Consider the following 18,174-nt stretch of genomic DNA (forward strand, 5'->3'; position numbering starts at 1 on the left):
ATGTGTCCTACCCACCTAGCTCTTCAATACCGATCGACCTGCTTTAGGAAGAGGATACTGGGAGAGAGGGCATGACAAGCAGAAGGATTGCACGAGCAAGGCATGAGAACTTGGGACAAGGGCTGTCTTGATGTGGCTAAGCAATTGGATCTGTAGTTTGCGCCCCAAACTAAATATTGTTGCTTCCCTGAATTACATCATCCAAGCCCAGTTAGCAGAGGCTGACCCCTTCCTTCTGACCCCCAGCAGACACTCACTTTTCATGTGGCTAATGTTGAAAGGGAATTTAAAGCTCGGGATGCTGTACAGTTGGCATTTTGGATCAGGGTTTAACTCTGCTTGACAAGTACTCTTGTGAACCGCAGCCCCATTGGAGCAAACACCAACAACAGCCAAAAGCCATTCCTACCGACCTCCTTAGCATGTGAAATCCCTGCCACACTTCAAGGACAAAGACCCTTGGGGTTGAGTCAGTGAACTCCAAAAATCTCTGAGAAGGAAGCATACTACAATGTTCTCCAGCAAGCCAGTGTCACGTCGCAGCTGTGTGTGTGTGTGTGTGTGTGTGTGTGTGTGTGTGTGTGTGGCCAAATGCTCTCCCCAGGCTTGCTGTGCTTGGCTTACACGCAGGTCCACTCTGCTCCCTGAAGCCTGCTGAAAGCCTTTAGTATCAAAGTCGGGCTTCAATTAGGGCCCAGCTTCATTCAACAATGGGTTCATTGGTCCTTTGCCAGAATCATAAATCATCTAGAAGCTTCATGGGAAGATGTTAGGGGAGGTTATTAATAACAGCTACTCTCCTCTGAAAGACACACATTTAGAAACTACAATGTTCTACTCAGGATATCTGAGTTCCTCACAAAAGCCTGAGAGGTGTACAGGGTAGCTGTGATCCACATCACACCCATTTGGACACTTAGGAAATTTAAACAGTTTTTCATGACAACACAGCTTGAGCGTCTTGTCCTGGCCCGAGACCACTGTCCCCTTTTCAGTCCCACCTTACCCCGGGTGTAGGCTGGAAGTGCCGAATGGGAGGTGGCGTGAACCTGGGATTGTTCAGTTATACGGTGGGGCCTGGCTGAGCCTGTATAAAATTTATCTGAAGATACACATGAGCACACATCCATGCATACACACCCACACTTACCACATGGGACCCCAGCCTAATGTTCCAGGTTTGATGGACTGCTGTTATCTCCAACCTCCTTAATCAATGTGACACTCACTTTGGTTCCTGTGTTTCGGATCTTGCGACCAGACTAACCTGGCCCGTGCGGGGATGGTGTGTGTGCATGGGGACAGCACTAATATGGATGTTTTTCTTTGTGTGTGCACCTTTGCAGTGTTGTGTACCAGGATGGATTTTATGGTGCAGACATTTATGTAAGTATTCATTAACGTGCATGCTGTCCTGTTACCTCCAGGAGTTATTCCTTTTACAAGTTTGCTGTGACTCGCTCCATGCAGTGGTATTAGACTTCCTCTTCCGGAACTGTAGGAAGGCATCCCCCTCCCCCCTGCGGTTTGTCTTCCAAGGTAGACGGACTTTCTGCTGATGAGCTCACAAGACGCGTCACTTGCCGTGTGAGTGGGATTCGTGACCAGATAACTTCAGGGAAAGTACAGTTGTACCCCTGAATGAGGAGGCTTCTCCTCTAACAATTTAAAAGCCCTGATCCCTGAGAAATGGCCTAAACTTCTCAATACTCAACAGCTATAATTATTAGCTGCTGAAAACTAAGGTATTGCCATGGCTGCTACTTTTGATGCTTTCCTCATAAATACACTTGGTTACTTTTCACAGCAGCCCTAGAGTCTCACTCTGAACACCAAAACTCACAGGGAGAAAGAAACACCTCCTAACTCTCCTACAATGGGTATGAGATCTGGAGCAATGAGCGCCCTAATCTTTTATTCTCTCTGTTCCAGCAAATAGGTGATTTAGAATTGCTTGCTAATTTATCTCATTTTATTAAACTTATGTTTAGGAAGGAAGGGGTGGTTTCTCATCTTGGGAATCACAATGAAACTCCCCTACCTGGACCTAAATGTAACTAGCCAACCCCCCCCCCCCCCCGCCCTCAGAACATGATACAGCATCCATGTGATGAAAATGGCCTCGGACAAACTCAGTTTAACCTAAGTGTGCTGTATGCACGGGACTGTATTTCCTAAACCACATAATTTTCTTTTCATCACTAATGGCCTTAAGTAAGTCAGCGGAATCATATTTGTTGTTTATACACTAGATAACAAAGACAAATAAAACCATGTTTCTGCTCAAATTGATGTCATTTACTAGAAAATGAGAAAGACACTGGGTATTTAATTTCATTCCTTTTGTATTTTAAACCCCTACAATTTTGAGACATCATATTAATCTCTCTCAGTGATCGGCCTGGCTGAGCTGTGAAGGCATTTAGGTACTTACTATCATCTCCAGGGCTGAAACCGTTTTTATAATTTTGTTTTGTTTCTGTTATACTTAAGTGAACAAGCTATATGTCCTTTCTTCACCCCATGAACAATTTCCCTTTTTTACATAAGGGATAGTAGAATTCTTTTTAATAAAGAAATAAAGCCTACCTCTCTTTGTACTCACCCAAGAAAGAAAAAATGTAAATGGTCACTAAATCTTTTTTTTTTTTTTAATAAATAACTAAATAAAAATAGGGGCCTGGGAAGATGGCTCATTTGGATGTGATCACACATGTCTGCAGTGCATTTAGAATTCTTAATCTCACAAAGTTAAAGTCCCCTTATCTGAGTGTGGTAGCCCCCCAAAAGTATCAGGCTAAGCTTATAAGAACAGGATTTCTTCAAGTCCTGCACTACCTGGTACCTCTGTTTTGAAAACTGTTCTGTTAATTCTCAAGTTTTCCCCTATCAGGCATTTCCCACTGCTCATGCTATGAAGACAATATAGCTTCTCAGGGCAGTTCCAAATATGGGAGGAATTGAAATACTATTTCAGCATCACACTTTCCCAGCACTTATGAGCTATCTCCAGAGACCAGTGGGGTCTTGCAGATTGTCCTGAACATTTTATCCTATGCAAGGTGACATCTTGGGCACACTGTGGCTGAGGGGTGTACAACTGCAGTGACGTAGGACACTGTACCATTTGGCTCAGCCACAAGGCAAGGAATCATCTTCAGTATTCACAAATCAAGGTTCACCCTCACTGAGAATATAACCTTGAAGGTGTGCGATTAAGCCACAATTCCTACTAACTCCCTTTGTACAAGTATGTGCAGTGAGTGGAAATCTACCCAGTGCTCCAAGTTTTATAAGGGATGATAGTTATAGAGAGGTCTAAAAACATCATGTACAAACCTATTTTATTTAAAGAAGGTTTCTGGCTTGCTCCTACAATCTCATCAAAAATATTACCTGCTAGGGCTAGAGAGATGGATTAATGGTTAAGGTATTGACCTTCCAAGCCAAAAGAGCCAGGTTTGATTGCCCAGGGTCCACATAAAAGGGGCACATGTTCCTGGAGTTCATTTGTAGGGGCTAGAGGCCCTGGCATGCCCATGATCTCTCTGTCTGACCCGCTTCTATCACTTTCTCTCTCTCTCTCTCTCTCTCTCTCTCTCTTTCTCTCTCTCTCTCTTTCTCTCTCTCTCTCTTTCTCTCGGCTTGCAAATAGATAATTAAAATAAATATTACCTGCTAAACAGGTTCAGGATAATTGTGAAAGGTTCTGGGAGATATGCTAGCTGAATGACTCACCATTCATGGGTTTAAGTCTCTTACTTCTTGACAAGGCTATTAGACAGAATACTAAGTTTCTAGATTGGGTTCCATCTAAGCAAAGCACATTCTTCCTCTCAAATCCTTCACCTGCAACATTTCAGAGCAACTTAGTTGTAACCACAGCAGCAGGTACTCCCCGTAACTGCCTTGTGCCCTGTATTCTGTGCTCTTTCTCCCTTTATCCTTTGCATCCAGTCTTTTTACCTTACCACCTGATGTCGGAGGCCTCGGGCATTCCTTGGGCTTTCTTAGTCCTGTCAGAACTGAGGATTTTGGACGGTCTGCAGGCTGCCTGTCACTGGCAAGCCACAGTCTCCTATCTTGAGTGACCTCCTGAGGGTTATCAGGGAGGATTGAGATGAATGTGAGAGGTGATCACAGGTGCTCAGAGGCTGCCAAAAGCGGTGTCTTCACCAAGAGATGTGAGGAATCAGGAACTAAGGTCCAAACTAGGGTGAACAAACAGCACCCATCTATGGAGGACTAAAAGCTTGCAGGAAAACAGCTGCCTCAGGGCTGGGGGAGTGGGGAAGGCATGGGCAGTGTGGAGGGCTAACCCTTCAGAGCAAAGGAGACATGTGAGTCAGAAAGGAGAGCAGCTAAGGTTATTACCTAAGGCCCTTCTGCTGAGGACACAACATTCACTTCAGTTTAACAAGATAGGAATTCCATTTTTTAAAAAATGTTTATTTATTTATTTGAGACAGATAAACAGGAAGAGAGAGAGAGAGAGAGAATGGGTGCACCAGGGCCTCCAGCCACTGCAAATGAACTCCAGATGCATATGCCCCCTTGTGTATATGGCTTACATGGGTCCTGGGAATCGAAGCGGGGTTGTTAAGCTTCACAGGGAAGTGCCTTAACCACTAAGCTATTTCCCCAGCCTGGGAAATTTTTAAAATATTTTTATTTTTGTTTATTTATTTGAGACAGAATGAGCACACCAGGGCCTCCAGCCACTGCCAACTCCAGACACATTTGCCACCTTGTGCATCTGGCTTACATGGGTCCTAGGGAATCGAACCAAGTTTCTTCAGCTTTGCAGGCAAGCACCTTAACCACTAAGCCATCTCTTCAGTCCCCAGGAATTCCATTTTTATATCAAATTTACAAGACAACTTATTGCACATGAAAATAAACTCATTTTAATTTAATTTTTATTTATTTATTTGAGAGTGACAGACACAGAGAGAAAGACAGATAGAGGGAGAGAGAGAGAATGGGCGCGCCAGGGCTTCCAGCCTCTGCAAACAAACTCCAGACGCATGCGCCCCCTTGTGCATCTGGCTAATGTGGGACCTGGGGAACCGAGCCTCGAACCGGGGTCCTTAGGCTTCACAGGCAAGCACTTAACCGCTAAGCCATCTCTCCAGCCCTCATTTTAATTTAAAAACACAAGTTTTAAAAGATTTTCAAGAATTCAGAAATAATAGTAGGGGTTAATGCCAACTCAAAGTTATAGTAGAATGACCCAAGTTGCCTCTACCAGGGTCAGATCATAGAAGATCGCATTGAATCAAAAAAAAAACCTGGGGGGGAATGAAGAAATGAAACAGGGACAGAAGGATATTACAAGAGCAGTAAAAATTGGGTAGAAACTGGGGTAAGATAGTGGTAAGTTTGGCGATGGGGGTGGAGGGAAGGAGGAGGAGAAAGGGAGGAAGAAGAGTGTCCTTCTTATTAAGAATGCCTTAAGTTTTCTAGGAGGGAGCACCAGAGTGATACCAACGTATCTTTATACCACTCCTGAAGTATGTTAGAGTAAGTTTCTGTTTGATTTCATGGCTTTAAATAATCATTTCCACATCCATGTGCCCTATCAATAAGGAGGCGTTGCTCATTTCCCCGCTGTCAGCTCAACAGTGACAAGCGCAGGCACCAGCCTAGAGGGCTGCAGTGGGAAGGTGGGACTTCTCCAAACTGTCACCCCCACCTCCTCCAGCAAGTCCTTCTTTCCCAGGCCCTGCATTCAGAGAGGTCCAGTATGAGGCTGGCCAACTTCAGTCCCTATGGGGACACAATAGTCTATTAGTAAATGAAATAACTGCCGCACAAGACAAGATGTTCAACAGCAAATTCGCATCACATCTCTCCCCTCCTTACCGCATCCCAGAGAGATAGAAATATTATTACCTCCACTTTTTTCATAAGAATATTTTGTTGTTTTCCAAAAATCAAAATAAAAGAAACAAACAAATAATTATTAGCCAGACATGGTGCACACCTTTAATCCCAGCACTTTGGAGGAAGAGGTAGGAGTATCACTGAGTTAGATGCCACCCTGAGACTCCATAGTGAATTCCAGGTCAGCCTGAGCTAAAGTGAGACCCTACCAAAAAAAAAAAAAAAAAAAAAAAAATTAAATTATTTATTCAGATACCACTGCTGACACTGAGACTTGAGGCCATGTGATCTGGTGACAGAGTTCACATTCAAGTAAGAGTTGAAAAATGCAATGAAAGGAAAGGAAAGAAAGACAATGAGAAAATAGTATAAGGGGGTAGGCAGGCTACTGGAGACAGTGAAATGCTTGACTAAGCCATGAAACTAAAGGAGGGAAAGGAGAGGGAGAGAGAATGAATTTGGGTTCGAACCAATCCATACATTTGGATTTTAAAAGAGGAATGTTAAAAATTAATTGTTAAGAAAGCCAGATTCCAAAGAAAACAAATCACACACATAAATTAAGTGGTAGGCATAAATCTCTTTTAAAACCCAGTCTTGGGCTGGAAGATGGCTTAGCGGTTAAGCGCTTGCCTGTGAAGCCTAAGGACCCCGGTTCGAGGCTCGGTTCCCCAGGTCCCACGTTAGCCAGATGCACAAGGGGGCGCACGCATCTGGAGTTCGTTTGCAGAGGCTGGAAGCCCTGGTGCGCCCATTCTCTCTCTCTCCCTCTATCTGTCTTTCTCTCTGTGTCTGTCGCTCTTAAATAAATAAATTAATTAAAAAAAAAAAAGAAAGCCAGATTCCAAAGAAAACAAATCACACACATAAATTAAGTGGTAGGCATAAATCTCTTTTAAAACCCAGTCTTGGGCTGGAGAGATGGCTAACTGGTTAAAGTGCTTGCTTGATAAGGCTAAGGATCCAGGTTCAATTCCTCAGGACCCACGTAAGCCAGATGCACATAGTGGCTCATGCTTCTGAAGTTTGTTTGCAGGCTGGAAGCCCCGATGTGTCCATTCTCTCCATCTCTCTCCCTCTGTCTCTCTCTCTTTCTCTGTAACATGTTAAAAATTTTTAAAAAAGAAAAAGAAAAAAATAAACAACAGCCCCCTTGATGTCTGCCATGGGCCTAGAGATTTTTTTTTTTTTCTTTAAACCTGAATCATCACCCACATGGACCAGCGCCATGAATGACTTCTCACAGGAGTTTCCCACTGAGTCCTCCTGAGTGAAGCAATGGCTTCTTAAGGACTTCTAGATCAAGAATACCTTTTTTTTAGGGCTGAGAGATGCTTCTGTAGATAAAGTACTTGTCACTCAAGCATGAGGACCCAAGTTCAGGTTCCTATGCTCCACATAAAAGCCGTGCGGGGCTTCCATGGCCCCAGGTCACCAAAAGTGAAATAGAAGGCAAAAGATAGGAGAAGCCCTGGAAGGTGACCAGCTAGCCTAGTGAGTGCAGCTGCCAGCAACGAGAGGCATGTGAGTCCCTTCTTCAAGTAAGGTGGAAGGCGAGGTCCTTACCTGCGGGCATGGCACACCCACACCCACACTCACACGCAGGAACACACACATACACATGCCAATTTTTTAAAATCACCAGCTCCATTTTAAAAAGAGTATGTTAAACGTATCTTGGAAAGCAGCTGTAGTCTTTGAACATGGGTGAGCTCCAGCCTTCTCCAGCTGTCTCAGGCACACAAAAAAGCACTAGGCAGCTCTGATGCCTCCCAAGCTGCGTTGTCTTAGTTGCCAAGGTCATTAACATCAAAACCAAACCCTCCGGTAAGCCAGAGAATCCCAATCATGACATAAAGAGATTCCCCAATAGCTCCTATGAAATTTTGGGGTTTGGTTTGAAAGGAGAGAAGCCATGAAATTGCCCATTGTCTTCTTTAAAAATAAATCCTTGCCATATCCCAAATGTAAATACTGAGATATGATCCCAATCTCCACCTTCTTGGACACTCTCGGTGAGAATCTGTAATTTCAGCATTGGGGGATGCCGGCCCCGCTCCTTGTGTGATGGGTCACTCATAAGCTGTAATGAGCCAAGAGAAGCAAACTTGTAAATGAATTGCTCTGGGATTTCTGTCTGACGTATGCATTTTCTTTTATTTATTTCATTTTTGCATTGAAAACATTACATTTCTGTTTCCTTATAGAGTAGTGTATCAAGAGCCTGTGTATGGCAATAAATTACTGCAGGTATGACCTCCCGACTGACGGAGAACTCATCACTCTGGTTGTGGGTTTGCTGTGAAATCCTTACTAACAAGATGATTCTTGGGAGGGAAAGTGTTGTCTAACATAGAGGATAGAAGACTTGATGGAACTTTCTAGTTTTAATATCAATCCCCTTAGATTACAGACAGTCCTCCTCTTTTCTTCTGAGATAGCCACAGCGATGTTGGGACACCTTCTTCCAATACCAGCACTATATCCTCGGTCTCTGCTAGATCACTAACTGTCCAAGTCAAGGTCTAATATGCTACTAACATCTTCACTTAAAGTATATCTGAACTCAACATAATTTCAGGGAAAAGAATGAGAGAATTTTGTTGAGTCATTTATCTAGGTAATTTTCACGAGGTTCTTGCAATATGCTGGAATGATTAAGTCTAAAACCTTTTATACCTTCAGCCTTCAGGGCCAACTCGGCTGGTATCTCACACAGCCTTCCCTACATTCAATGTAGCTAGACAGAAATTTATTTCACACCCATCACTGTAGCTTTCAACCCTATTTCCCATTGCTGAAGAAACTTCAAATGAGTAAATGTGTATGAACTGAAAAAAAAAGCGGGGGGGGGGGGAGGGAATCAACATCTGTTACTGCCTACAAGTCTCCAAATTTGGTCTATAGCTAACATTAAAATTTCCAACAAAATCAACCTTCTCAGCCCAGCTCAGGAGAAGCTGAGTCAGGATGATTGTGTGCTCAAGACCTGATGCGTTGCGCAGCAAGTTCAAGCCAGCCTGGGAAAGTTAATGAGAACTTATCTAATAATAAAACTTCAAAAAGTAGACTGGGACTAGCTTGCAAAAGGCCCTGGGTTCAATCCCCAGAGTCACAACAGAAGAGAAGCGGGTGTATAAAGCTGTGTTCTTCATCCTTTGGTTTGGTGGAGGAAAGCTCTACCTCTTCATGATGAAAGTTTTTATTTTATTTTATTTATTTATTTTTTTTTTTTTGGTCACAAACTCTAGAATAACCAGGCTCAATGAGAAGGGGTCTGGTTGCCTCAGATCAGGACTGATCTTTCAGACATGATCACATAGACATGCAAAAACCCTGGCTATGTTCAGCAATCTACAAGATATAGGGCAATGAAACTGATTGGAATCACCTGTTAGGAACACAAATTGAAGCAATTTGTATTTTTGATCATTTTACAGTTTATGCACACATATGCCAAGTTAATACACAATTCTGTTATTGCCCTTATAAGGATTTCATGCATAAGAGAAATAGTAAGGAAGACAATTTAACCGAGCAAGATGGAGTTACCAAGCAGCCTAATCCTTTTTTCACATTAATGATTATGCATTTCAGGGAGCACTTCAATTTGTATTGTCCAATACCACAGCTACTGCAGGTTCATTTATTTAAATCAAATTAAATAATCCTGTAATCCTAGGTAGTCAAGAAGCTGACATAAGTTCAACACTCGCGTGGATTATAGGGGAGTTCTAGGCTACCCTGGGCAATTTAGTGAGACACACTCTCAAAACTAACAAATGAGATCTGGGTATAGAGCTCAGTGGTAGAGTACTTGCTTAGTATGCACAAGACCCTGGGTTTTATCCCCACTACCATCAGGAGAGAAAAATAAAACTAACTAAATGTATGCAAGTCAAAATTTCATTTATTCATACAACCCACATTCCAAGTGACAAGAAAATACCTAAGACTATTGGCTATTATGCTGAACATGGGCAAATTATTTCTACCATCGCCATGTAAGCTACTGACCAAGGTCAAGATTACCTCACTTCCTCTTCAGATACCAGCAAACTGCAAAGCAAGAATACAGACAAAATCCTAGGTAACAAACACCTCAGAAGACCTACCACTGGCATCTCTCTTACAGAGAAACTTATTTTCTCCTAAGTCCTGTGTAAATATGCAGAACAGGTATCACGTTCAGATTGTCATATATGAACACACGTATGCAGAAAGTTCAAGTGCATGTGCAGGAGTCGTATGTTCCTGTGACAAAGGTCGACATGGCGGGCTGTGAGGCTTGCCTCGGTGATCAGCTGTTTGTGCTGGAGCAGCGCTTCCACGGTTCAAAGCTTCCAGCCCACTTTTATGACTGCAACTGCTGCAGAGGCTGACAGAAAGCTGTCAGCTGGCTTCCAACGGAAGGATTGCTGGAAATCTTTGCTGGGACAAAATTTACAGTCACCCAACCACAATTTACAGGGTAGTTGTTAGGAATACCTATGCGGACACCTTTTGGGTGTGCTGGGAAACAAACTCATAGAAACACACTTTTCTCCAAGGTTTTCAGCCAACTGCAGCCATCAGCTAGCCAAATCCAACCCCTCTGTACCTCACTAAGGGCACCTATACTTTCTGATGCTGACTGGAATCCAAGATGATAGGCGCATAGACAGAATGGCTGTAGGAACCTGGTGACCTCATTTCTCCTCAGACCAGCATTCTGCTTCTTGAGCTCATCACTGGTCTGACACCTGCTTTGCCTCAATGCCTTCCCAGCACAGTTAATGAGTTCCCCCAGTCCTAATTACAGTGCATGATATTTGCAACACCAGGTGGTGTCTAGCTAAGGTCTCTTTATTAACTTACAGATTTTTTTTTATAATGAAGGCTTTCATATATATAAACATACTCCAAATTATTGATGACAATCCATCAAGATGTCTTGGAGATGTCTTTACCACGGCTGATCCCAAGCCATGGCTTCTTTATGGCTGCAGTAGCTTTTCTGAGTTGCTGTGTGCACGTACCACTTTCCCAGTGAAAGAGGCTGCAGGGGAACTCTGGAGACCTCTGTCCTGCACTTGGGAAAGCTGCCTCTGCAGCTGCCTTGTCACTCTGTCTTCTGCTACCCAGCTCTTGACCCTGTTTGCAAGGAGATGGCCCATGTCCAGCTTCCCCTCACCTTTGGAATTGAGATGATAGATATCCTCTGAAACACCATTCTATCCTGAGGTGCTCCCTTGTGATGAGGGTTGGGATCTATCCCTGAGAGGATTATGGACCTGCATGTTCTCATTAAAACCTGAACAGTCATTGTGTTATTGGTGGAAACCAGGTCCTGTTTGTTAACTGGGCTAAAATCATTCCATATTGGCTGACATATCGCCATAGTCTATTAATCAAGAAAGTTCCGTTCCATTCACTACACTTAACTCCTTTTGAATATACCTGTTTGCTTGTCCTCTTTGGTTAACTAAACAATGGCAATCATGGGTACACAGAACTAAATGTTAATTATTTTTATTTTCCAGTTTTTTCTTGGCTCCCTTAATGATTTTACTTACATATCGGAAGACTTTATCATATTTGCTCATACCAAATGCCTCCTCGAAGCCAATGTGCTAATAGCAGTGTGATATTTTTAGCCAAGATGACAAAATTTTTAACACGTTTTCACCACACACTCTTACATAATTATGGAACATTTAGCAAACTAAATAAATCCCTATACAAAAGCATCAGTGGTTAAATGACTGCCTATGGAAGCAATTACTAAGACACTCAAAGACATCTGATTTTTAAAATAGATATGAAGCTAAGACCATTGCTTGATCTGATCAAGGAATATCAAGGATCATTTTAAAGTTTGAGTTAATATTTGATAAGTTACAGTGATGCCTAGCCAATGTGGAAAAGGTAGAAAGTCTAGCTAAGTGTGAGGACAATGTAGTCCACTAGAGCTCTCCCCACCCAAGATAATCAACACTAACACTTAGGTCCATTACTTCCAAGGGTACCTGGGGACTTCTAGGCTGTGCTTAGGGTTTCTAACCTTTAACATGCAGCCAGAGCTGGTGTTCAACCCTTCCTGTCTTCACTATGCTTTTTTTTTTCTACTTTAATACTAAGCTTTTATTAACCTTGACCTTAGATGGGTCGACTTGGGTCACTGCTGTTTTGGTGTGGGTTTATCTCCACTGGGTGTCCCTAAGCCGGGCTCCACTCCATTCCTAAACCCAATCTCTCCTTGTGTTCTAGGGTGGTTATGCTGCATACCGCTATGCCCAGCCTACCCCTGCCACTGCCGCTGCGTACAGTGACAGGTAAGGGGCTTCCTTCTCCTGTTGGACAACTATGTGCAAATTAACTTGGTTGGTGGGCAGAGGATGCTTGTGTGCTCTTGCTTGAAAATGCATGACATCAAGGGAGGAAGCCCCAAGAGTTAGGTGCCATGGCCACAGGGAGATAGGGCAGATGTGCAACCCTAGTGAATTCTGGATTCACCTTCCCTGCTACAGCGCAAAGAAAATATTCTATCTCTGTATACATAGATGCTTTCCAGATATCTCCATTTCTGCGTGAGCATGTATCTCATGCGTGCATGTGCACGCGCACACACACGCACGCACGCACACACACACACTCCACACCCTTCCCTGTGTTCTTTCTGTACACTCTTGTTGTGGTCGTCTATGTAAGACCATAGTTTCATCTAACTCACAAGAAGAAATGCAGAAGATAATAAAATAAAACCTGCAGGTTTACCTCCATGCCAAGAACCTTCTTTCCCTTTATCCAGAAAAAAAGTCACCGCCCCCCGCAGTGAACTTTTTAAATTTCAAAATAAATGGATGGGAAGAACATGGGGTTTAATAAGCAGATTCATTTTTCTGGGCTATAGCCAGTGTCCAAACCTATAAACATAGGTCAACTTTATTTGAAAAGCACCTCTCATGAGTTGACACTGACAGGGACTGAAAGGGACAGAAGTACGGTTGGGAAATGCAGGATTTGGAATGGATGTGTCTGCGTGCCTTTATTTCCTACCCTGATTCCTTGAAGCAGCAAGTCATAGCTATGTTTGTATGGGGGCCTTCACAAAATCAAGAAAGAGGCCAAAAAATAGTGTGTGCCTTTCCATATTGAATGTGATCTCTTGCTCTGTTCTCTGGGGACATAATTGAATGTTCAGATGCTCTGCATGCAAAAATGTCAGAGGTGCTTATTTTGGTAATGACTTCTTTAATTTAAAGATACGTTTCATGAACCAAACAATAAGGGTAACAATTTGCATGTGTGGCTGAGGCATGCTGAGTCAGACAGGTAAGCAGGCAATGGACATGAGTCTTGACTGAAAAGTGTCTGAAGACATTGGCCTCCCACCTGTGATCTCCCATCTGGCCTGTGGTCCTATCCTGGGCTGCTATTGTGTGCTTTTCCTGCAGTTCCATTCCATTTCTCACAAGATGGGTTGTTAGCTCCTGGTAGGCACAGAAGTCTTCTGCAGTCTACTAAAGCTACAGAAATCCCTGAATTTGCAATATTGCAATTAGGAAAAAAAATGTGCATAAACTCATCATGAGTGACTTTTAGGCAAGATAGAGTCGAGAATACTGTCTGGTTACATAAAGGTGTGACTACTATTTTCTCATAAACAGCCATAACATATTCTCTAGGCTGTAGGGAGCCTTCAAGGAAATTGAAATCATTGTCAAGACATACTTGTAAATACATAACGTGCCCGTTTACCAAGTCATCAGTTGTGAAGATGCAAAATGATTTATGTAAATTCTTGTCTTTAATATACTTTGACACTGGATTAGGAGAATTGGGAGGGTCAATAAGGCTAATAAAAATGATAACAGTCGTAGAATACTCAAGATCATTCTACAAATGAAAAGGATTAGCATTATTAAATTCCACCCATGAAGATTTGCACAGTCTCAATTGTAATGTAGGTCGACTACAACCCTTAATTATTTTTATGAAAATATCTCTAGATGCTAAATTCTCAAACACCCTCTTTGTATGTAATTATAATCATAGTAACATCAGCCTGATGTATAATTATGAGAATCTTAAAAAGACTTATTTCTTTGAATGTTTATCTTGCTTCTCAGGATAAGTCATCTAGCTTAAAGTTGTGGAAAGGTTAATTGCAAAGATATACTTCAAATTGCCTTTTCCAGTAAGACCAATCTAGACACTTGATAACAATAAATACATTTAATACCACTGTTAGGATTACTTGAGAAGCTAGCCATTTCCATTTGCATGCATCGAAAATTGCTAAATTTCCCTGCATTTTGGAGCAGCATATAAATACAAATATGTATATAAATTGTATTTCAACATTATTAAGACTTGTTATTATCAACATATCCTACTGAAAACATGCCCTTGGTCTTTGGTAAATCTTTAATAACACTGCAATTCCCAGTTTAGTATAACAGTTTCCGTTGAGGAAACCAACTAACTATATTCTTTTCCATGTAATTGGCCTCTTGCTGTTCATTAGAGATATTTGCACATTAGATCTTTTTGGTTGCTGTGGAAATTGATTACTGGCTCTTTTTAACTGTACCATAAGCAGGATGTCTGTCACCTATGGAATTATTCATTGAGGTAAATCCAGTAATAGGTAAATTAGCAGAAAATAATTTCTAAAATGGCATATCTACTTTGATTTTTTTCATTAAGTGATGGTACCTTCTCTTATTCATAGTAAGTAGATACAGACAAGAAATGTCTCTTTTTTCAAGGCACACATTTGGGGGTATGTGAAATTATAAAAAAAAGCTTTTCAATCTCTATTAAAGAGGAAAGCATGTAGAATTTATCTCAGGGCAGATTATTTTGCCACTACCCTAGCATATTAGTAGTAAGAGATTCTTAGTTCCTCGTTTCTGGAAGCTGGACCAGAAGAAAAAGAAACTTCTTAACAAAAAGAGACACCTTCAGCATTGGACAGGAAATCAGCAGGAATAGAGAATGTTTTGGAAATGCTGACTAGCTGTCAATCTGATCAAAGAAACTGCTGCAACAAACCTTCCCTGTAATCATGAGATTTCACTCTGCAGACATATTAAGAGGAAAAGAAGTGTGATGTCCTCTGCTGGTACAATTCTGCGTTTTCTCAGCACAATTCAGGCCCTCATCAAATTAAAGATTTAGGGACCTTCTGAAATGTACCAAATATAGTAACCCAAGGAGTGCCCAGAAGGTCTTTAATGGGCACCTTATAACTCCCTGCCCATCATCTTCTTGGCTAAATGATCACATACTGATGATCTCAGAATACCCTGAGACGCTCTGTGTATTGACCTCCAGAATAAAGACCATCTGGTGTGGGCAGAGATTTTCCCAAATGTAAAAGACAAAGCTAAACTAAGCACTATTATAGGCTAATGGGCAATCTGAGTGGGGATAATAACATATTTTCTTGGCATCTGGGAAAAGTGGGTAAACACTCGACCTCATGTATTTTGAATCTCGCTTTGATTTAAAGAAAGCCAGCTATCTACACTCTCAGTGACATCGTTTTGCCCAGCTTGAACCAGTCATCAGAGCATGGCAGTGGGGCCTCTGGTCATCTGGTCATTGCATGCCACTTGGTGTTGCTGTCGTGTCTGTGGTTCACGCTGGGTTGCTGGGTTGGAAAAGTCCATCACATGAGCTCCATGAATGGCTTGCTTGGATTAGGCCTGGGGGTGGGGGCAGGCTTCTCATTATTGATTGGCTCTTGGTTTCTTTGTGTATTATGACTTGGTCCTTGTTGCATCTTTCCGCTGTTAAACTGAGAGCTGGGGAACAGGAAGCTACCCTGGCTCAGTGAATTGTGCCATAATTATTTGAGAAAATATTATATGTGATGTGTGTATACAACTTTGGTGAAAATATCTCAAGAGAAAGACACACACTGGCTATACTTATCCCGATTACTGACATGCTAACATTTCCTAATGGTCAACGCATGTAAACTCCCCTCCACATTAGGACAGAAAGTAGGTAGATACAGCTGAAGAGAAGAACAAAGGAGAGAGTGTCATGTGAAGTAACATGGTAATGTGATTTAACTGGTAGTCTCAGGGCCCATTTCTTCTGCCACTTAAAACATGCATTTCTTATAAAGATATATGCATGCCAGAAGCTTTTCACACAGGAGAGTAGCACGCATGCACCCATGGTCTAAGTGAAAGACAATGAAGACCACAAGCCTTTGTCTTTAGTTTATCCCTCTTTGTTTGCTGAGACCTTGAAGCTTCATTGTTAACATAGTATCAGGAGATACCATATGAATTTTCTATTTTTGTATAAGAAAAATGCCATCATACTGGCAATTCCGTATAGTTCAACCTAACATAAACCCAAACAAAATCCCATTTATACCAATTACTATGCTGTCTGCATACACACACACACACACACACACACACACAGAGAGAGAGAGAGAGAGAGAGAGAGAGAGAGAGAGACAGAGAGAGAGAGAGCGCAGCCTATGTCTTAGGGATTCACAAGGGAGTTATAGGAGAATAGAGATAAATCTTAATACTAGGCAGTTATACAGTGCATGCTAAGACTGCATTTAAATATGATACTCATATCCTATCAATTAGTGAGGGTCTACTTCCAAGAGCAATGGATTAGTATCACTTCCTTAAAGCTCAATAAATACACATAGATACAGTTTTCTTGTCATAGAGAATTTTAACTGTGAGGGCTACTCATATGTAAAGTGCTACAGATGATATATTTGCATACACAAACAGGAAGATGGGTGGAGGGAAAGAGAGAGAACTAGATACATGGGATGTTAGACTGGTAGCTGGAGGGGAGAATGGGGGAAGGAGGGAGAACCACAGCAGAGAGGAAAGAAGGTTACAGAGCAAACGACCATGTTTATGCCCTTTCTTAACATCCCATCACGAGCTAAGCTAAAAGAACACAGCTAAGTACGTCCTTACCTGACACCTTTGCAGGAGCCAGACAGAAGCTGTTAAGGGATTTGAGTTTGTTTCAATTTGCGCAGCCAAGCCATCCTTAATCTATTTCCAAAGTTTTTATTTTCGGGATTCAAGTTTAAGCAATACAAAAAAAAAAAAAAAAAACCTGTCATCAAAGGAAGCAAATTACAGCATTTAAAGAGATAATAGTATTTTATTCAGTGGCCCCAACAAGTGACAGACAGTAAACATTAGGGAATTGTGTCCATTATAGAGCAAATGAGCAACCTGTATAGAAAACCGTAACTTCCCCTTTAAGGGCTTTTCCCCTAGTGGACAGGTAAATTCCCATATCTGTTATACTCTAGCAACATGGTGGTTTTACCTTTTGAAGCCTGTGGGAGAACACAGAAGGTTCACTGTATGGACTGGGGTAGAACCTTCAGCCAGGACAGACAGCACACAGCAATCGGAGGAAGAACTTCTCGTGCTCTCCCCCTTCCTCGTTTTCAAGCGAGGTTAGAAAAGGATTGACACAAATTCAGGTCAAAAGCGGAAACAAGCCTTTGTGCCACGTGTTCATGTATGAATGCGTCGTCTCAACACTGTCTTCCCCAGGCCAGCTCACGACCCAGCAACCTCCCCTGGTACTGTACGTACTGTTTTATGAAGCCAGGGCACATCAACAATAGGATTTCATTTACCTCCTCCATGGGGAAGGCCCAGGCTTAGCCCATGCTCCAGGAACCTTTCTGGTTATATAATAACCACAGCAGAATTTTCTCTTGTAGTTACTTTCACATCAATGGCATAAAGCACCTGACTCAAAGTAGCTGATGGTGGAAAGGGGTTATTTTGGCTTACAAGATTCAAGGGGAAGCTCCATGATGGCAGGGAAAAAGATGGAATGAACAGAGACCGGACATCATCATCTCTGCTACAGCAGGTAGAAAACAGCATCAGGAGAGGGAGCTGACTAACACTGGCAAATTGAGAGTTAATGAACCTGGAGGTCCACCCCAGTGACACGCCTCCTCCAGCAAAGCTCCACCTCCCCCGCCAGCCCTCAGCTCAGAAGCAAGCTTCAAAACACAAGAGTTGAGGAGGGACACCTAATCCAGACCACCACATTCCTCCCCGGGCCCCAGAAACTCATGACCATCCATAGTATAAAGGGCAGTGCAGCCAGCTCAACCTTAAAAGCTCAGTTTCTTGTTATTTTACATCCAGGTTTTTCCTTGACAAAATAACCATTGGCAACACTACATAGGATTCCTTATTTACATTTTCAATCTTTTCTTGAGCAACATCCTAAGGAATTTGGTCAGGCCAAGCGTAACGTTCCAGAGCAACA

At 42.2% G+C, this 18,174-nt stretch overlaps 1 protein-coding gene across 26 annotated transcripts in view; it reads left to right on the forward strand.

Annotated features, from left to right (window-relative positions):
• Rbfox1 (RNA binding fox-1 homolog 1) overlaps positions 1–18,174 on the forward strand; it is a 1,978,359-nt gene that overhangs the window by 1,931,047 nt on the left and 29,138 nt on the right. For 14 of the 26 annotated variants that reach the window (XM_045161626.1, XM_045161611.1, XM_045161608.1 and 11 more), the window contains 2 exons: positions 8,094–8,136; positions 12,136–12,200. In XM_045161626.1, coding sequence (XP_045017561.1) covers positions 8,094–8,136; positions 12,136–12,200 — 108 coding nt within the window. Of the gene's footprint in view, positions 1–1,346; positions 1,387–8,093; positions 8,137–12,135; positions 12,201–18,174 lie in introns of all 26 variants that reach the window. The other 12 variants (XM_045161631.1, XM_045161607.1, XM_045161614.1 and 9 more) reach the window with 2 other exon arrangements.

This window comes from Jaculus jaculus, chromosome 11 (assembly GCF_020740685.1).
Source record: "Jaculus jaculus isolate mJacJac1 chromosome 11, mJacJac1.mat.Y.cur, whole genome shotgun sequence".
Lineage (NCBI taxonomy): Eukaryota > Metazoa > Chordata > Mammalia > Rodentia > Dipodidae > Jaculus > Jaculus jaculus.